The 4,302-nt window shown below is 40.2% G+C and overlaps 1 protein-coding gene across 1 annotated transcript; it reads left to right on the top strand.

The window, feature by feature from the left end:
- The first annotated feature begins 489 nt into the window (after nucleotides 1–489).
- On the top strand, nucleotides 490–3,359 carry LOC104952190 (SH3 domain-containing YSC84-like protein 1). The gene is made up of 5 exons (XM_010778960.1): nucleotides 490–512; nucleotides 658–802; nucleotides 1,001–1,469; nucleotides 1,936–1,968; nucleotides 2,245–3,359. The coding sequence occupies exons 1-5, from the start codon at nucleotides 490–492 to the stop codon at nucleotides 2,439–2,441; spliced, it is 867 nt and encodes a 288-aa protein (XP_010777262.1). The 3' UTR covers nucleotides 2,442–3,359.
- The last annotated feature ends 943 nt before the right edge of the window (nucleotides 3,360–4,302 follow it).

The raw sequence follows: 4,302 nt of genomic DNA, 5'->3' as shown, positions 1-4,302 counted from the left end.
TGAGGGTGGTGAGGCTGGTGAGGGTGGTGAGGCTGTTGAGGGTGGTGAGGCTGGTGAGGCTGGTGTGGCTGGTGAGGGTGGTGAGGCTGGTGAGGGTGCTGAGGCTGTTGAGGCTGGATAGGGTGCTGAGGGATGTTGGTTGAAGGATCAAACAATCAACGCAGTGGATTTAAAGAGGGGCACATGGAGGCAGGAGTTCCAGATTATTATTTTTATTGTAATTTGTTGATTCTTGTTTGTCTTAATTGTTGTCTGGTTGATCTGGTAGGAAAGTAAAACACATCTTAGTTAGTTCAAACAACAGATTATATTCCAGCAAAGCAGTAATCTTTTAACATAATTATATGTAATCTAAACGGTACAGAAAATAGGGAGATAAACGACTCAAGCTGCTACGAGATACAATGCAAAGGACATGAAAAGGTACTGGTTATTTACTCAGACAAACAATTGGTTCTGATGAGTGGCGTGAGGCCAGCTTCTGTGTTCATGGGGGAGAGGGTTAGCATCAGGTGAGCTGCATCAGCTGAGCTGCCTTTACAGGTCAGGAGGGAGCTGGAGGAGGGGAGGGAGGAGTGGGATTTTCCACAACCTGCTCGCTAACCTTCATTTCAAGTATTGTTGTATTTTATTTATTTGAGTATTTCTGTGCTTCAGGTTCTACGGACGGGAAATCCGCGCGTCGGCCATTTTGAACGGTGACGTAGAGCCGCCGCCCGAATGCTACGATCTCTACCACATCCTGGACGAATACACCGACGCCTACACCGCCGACTGGACCAGCAAGAACATGCGTCCCAAGGTAAACAACGCCCTTTCCACCGACTTCATACAAAAGCTAATCCCGTACACTCTTTGTCTTCATAGCTACGTAAAATCAGTTCCGTAATTTGTGTTTTTCGACATAAACATGGGCCTGAACCGAGGAGTGTTTAAAGAGCGGGAGGTCTTTATCGGGACTTCGACTTAACTTTGACGTAACTTTCCTCTCTTTCTTTAGTCATCTGGTCCTCCATCCAGACCTTCAGGTCCACCTCAGCAAAGACCGTCATCCGGATACCAACAACAACAACCAGGCGGATACCAACAACCAGGCGGATACCAACAACAACAACCAGGCGGATACCAACAACAACCAGCCGGATACCAACAACTACAACAACCGGCCAGATACCAACAACAACCATCAGCCGGATACCAACAACAACAACAACAACAACCAGCCGGATACCAACAACAACAACAACCGGCCAGATACCAACAACAACCACCAGCCGGATACCAGCAACAACAACAACAACCAGCCGCATACCAACAACAACAACCAGCCGCATACCAACAACAACAATCAGCCGGATACCAACAACAACAACAACCAGCCGGATACCAACAACAATCAGCTGCATACCAGCCGCCTCCAGCCACCACGGATAAAAACGCCCTGTACCCGAGCATCCCGGAGACTTCAGGTGAGTTTTAACTTTGTCCATCTTCACTCTGAAACACTGCTTCATCCTCGTTTCCTTTTCATACCTCCTTGTTGCCTTCCCCACTACATACTCTCCTTTACTATCACCTCCTTTCCTTCTTTGCTTGTGTTCTCTCACTACCTCCTTATTTCCTTGATTTACTCCTTCTTTCCTACCTTTCCTTCTCCTTTACCTCTTTCCTTCTCCCTTACCTCTTTCCTTCTCCCTGCAGTTTAATAGGTGATTTAGTTTTGAAGCTGTGGCACCCTCTTGTGGTCACAACCTGCAGCTACACACTGCCTTTCAAATATTTATGCAAAGGTCTGATCATATAAGATTTCTATAAGTAGGGAAAGAATAATATTACAAAAGTAATCAAGAACAACAAGAACTCATTTATTGTGTATTTTTTCCTGATTTATCTGTCTGGAAATCTCATTTTAATAACCCTTATTTTCTGTTTTAGGCCAGTTTGCCTCCAGAAACCCAACAAACAACGGTACGTTTCTCATATAAAAAACTAACATTGATATCATCATGTTACAGTATTTAATAGAGAACTACTGTAAGACAGAAAACATAAAAAAAAGTGAAAAAGATGTAATCAATGTTTTTATTTATTTGTATTATTGTTTTTGTTGTTGTTATAACGATTATTATTATTATTATTATTATTTGTATTAAAGTAAGTTCTTATGATTTATTTCGTAGTTTAAATCAATTTATTTATATGTTTTCTTCGAAATACATTTTCTTGTTTATTTTCCCGGTCCAGGAGGGGGAGGAGCTAGTGGAGAGCTCGTTGTCACGGCGACGCACCCGTTCACAGGGCAACAGCCCGGCGACCTGAGCTTCGTCCCCGGCGACAGCATCACCGTGGTTACCAAGACCGAGTCGCAGTACGATTGGTGGGAGGGTCGTCATAGCGACGGGCGCGTAGGCATCTTTCCTGCCAACTTCGTGGCGTTCTGAGTCTACGGCGAGCCGGAGGGACACACTTCAGAGCGGTTAGATTAAAGATTAGAGAAGAAATAACAAGACATCTGCAAATATTTAAATATAAACACAGAACATGTTGGTTTTCAGGTAAATGTATTCAAATAATTATAATAAATGTAATATTGACTGAAACTATCCTGGGATGGTGAGAGTCATATAGTGCATATATAAAATCATCATTTTATTTTAATAACATTTATTTCAGGATTAACACGTTTTAATCAAATTTAAAGAAAATGTCGTCATATTTTTTTCAATTCCTTAAAAGTTAAGAAAATGAAGAAATATTTATAATTTTCTGATTCAACCGGAAAAACTCTTGTCCTTTCAAAATAAAACAAAAGAAAGAAACTAATTTGATATTTTAGAAAAACAATACACTTTTTATATTTCACTAAAATACTTTAAATAAAAGCACATCTTCACTTTGAATTGACTTACATTTGAACACCACCCTAAACTTTATTCATAATGATTACAGGTTGACTTCCTGTTCTTGCCCTTCAAAATAAAACCAAGAAGACAATAGGAAACCTGTTTGAGGACAAACTAAAGAACTGAAAACACTAAACACTTTAAAGAAAAGCACACTTTGAATTGACTTCAGGGATCTAAAGTCACATGATCTTGTATTTCTGGGTGAATATTTGTTAACTTGTACGATAGCAGTGTTCGGGTTCTGTTACAGCCGGAGGGATGTGGAATACTTTAGACATTTTTATCTGTTTACAGTTTATTTAAAACTACGATAAAAGTGTAGTTTGATTAAAATGATGATCACTTGTTGGAGTTTGGATCGAATGCCTTAATAATTCTACATTTACATAGAAAGAAGAGAGACGGTGCTGCTTGTTTATTTTGCCAAAGAAAAACTGAAATAAAATATAAAGAAATATTGCTTTGCTTTTCATTGTGGTTTTGCATCTTTGATTATTTGTATTTATTTGAGTAATACTTCCATCTCATTTAGCAGCTTTTATAGGTTCAACAATGATATCTAGAATGATTTAATTCAATCAGATTAATAATCTAAAAATCAATAATGTGGATGTTAAAGGCTGCAGTTCTTGTGTTGTCCTGCAGAGGGCGGCAGCTGCTTCTTTATGCTCCAGTGTTCCACATTGATGTCACTATGTTCCGGGAGTAAACAAAGAAGTCCAATGGAAGCATTTGAAAAAAACACATAATAATAAACACATTTTATTTTAATCAAGTAGGAAAAATTCATTTAATTTTATAAAATGTTTATTTTCAAAACATCAAAAAAGGTGAGAAGTTCAGTCATCCGGGAGGGACTCGGAGTTGAACCGCTCCTCCTTCGCGTCGAAAGGAGCCAGTTGAGGTGGTCGGGCACCTAGTTAGGATGCCACCTGGGCGCCTCCCTAGGGAGGTGTTCCAGGCACGTCCAGCTGAGAGGAGACCAAGGGGTAGACCTAGGACCAGGTGGAGGGATTATATCTCTTCTCTGGCCTGGGAGCGCCTTGGGATCCCCCAGTCAGAGCTGGTTGATGTGGCCAGGGAAAAGAACGTTTGGGGCTCTCTGCTGGAACTGCTACCTCCACGACCCGACCACGGATAAGCGGGAGAAGATGGATGGATGGATGGATGGATGGACATTTGTATTTTAATCAAGTAGGAAAAATACATTTAATTTTATAAAATGTTTATTTTCAAAACATCAAAAATATATTTTGTGCATCAGATTTTGGTCTCAAAATAAAAATTAAACCTAAAAACACAAAACATTAAAACATGAAAAATACTAAAGATTCAAGTTGAAACCAATTAGCGCTGTGTGTGTGTGTGTGTGTGTGTGTGTGTGTGTGTGTGTGTG

This window comes from Notothenia coriiceps, unplaced genomic scaffold, assembly GCF_000735185.1.
Source record: "Notothenia coriiceps isolate Sejong01 unplaced genomic scaffold, NC01 NC01_scaffold00019713, whole genome shotgun sequence".
NCBI lineage: Eukaryota > Metazoa > Chordata > Actinopteri > Perciformes > Nototheniidae > Notothenia > Notothenia coriiceps.
The sequence above is the reverse complement of the archived record's forward strand: the minus strand, read 5'-3'. Positions and strand labels throughout refer to the sequence as shown.

What these genes read in the sequence shown, in the direction of transcription:
- LOC104952190 (XM_010778960.1), top strand. Translation starts at nt 490, where the DNA reads ATGGGGGAGAGGGTTAGCATCAG. An exon ending in GGGGAGAGGGTTAGCATCAG is followed by an intron (nt 513 to 657) that starts GTGAGCTGCATC and finishes TCTGTGCTTCAG; the next exon opens with GTTCTACGGACGGGAAATCC. An exon ending in CAGAAACCCAACAAACAACG is followed by an intron (nt 1,969 to 2,244) that starts GTACGTTTCTCA and finishes TTCCCGGTCCAG; the next exon opens with GAGGGGGAGGAGCTAGTGGA.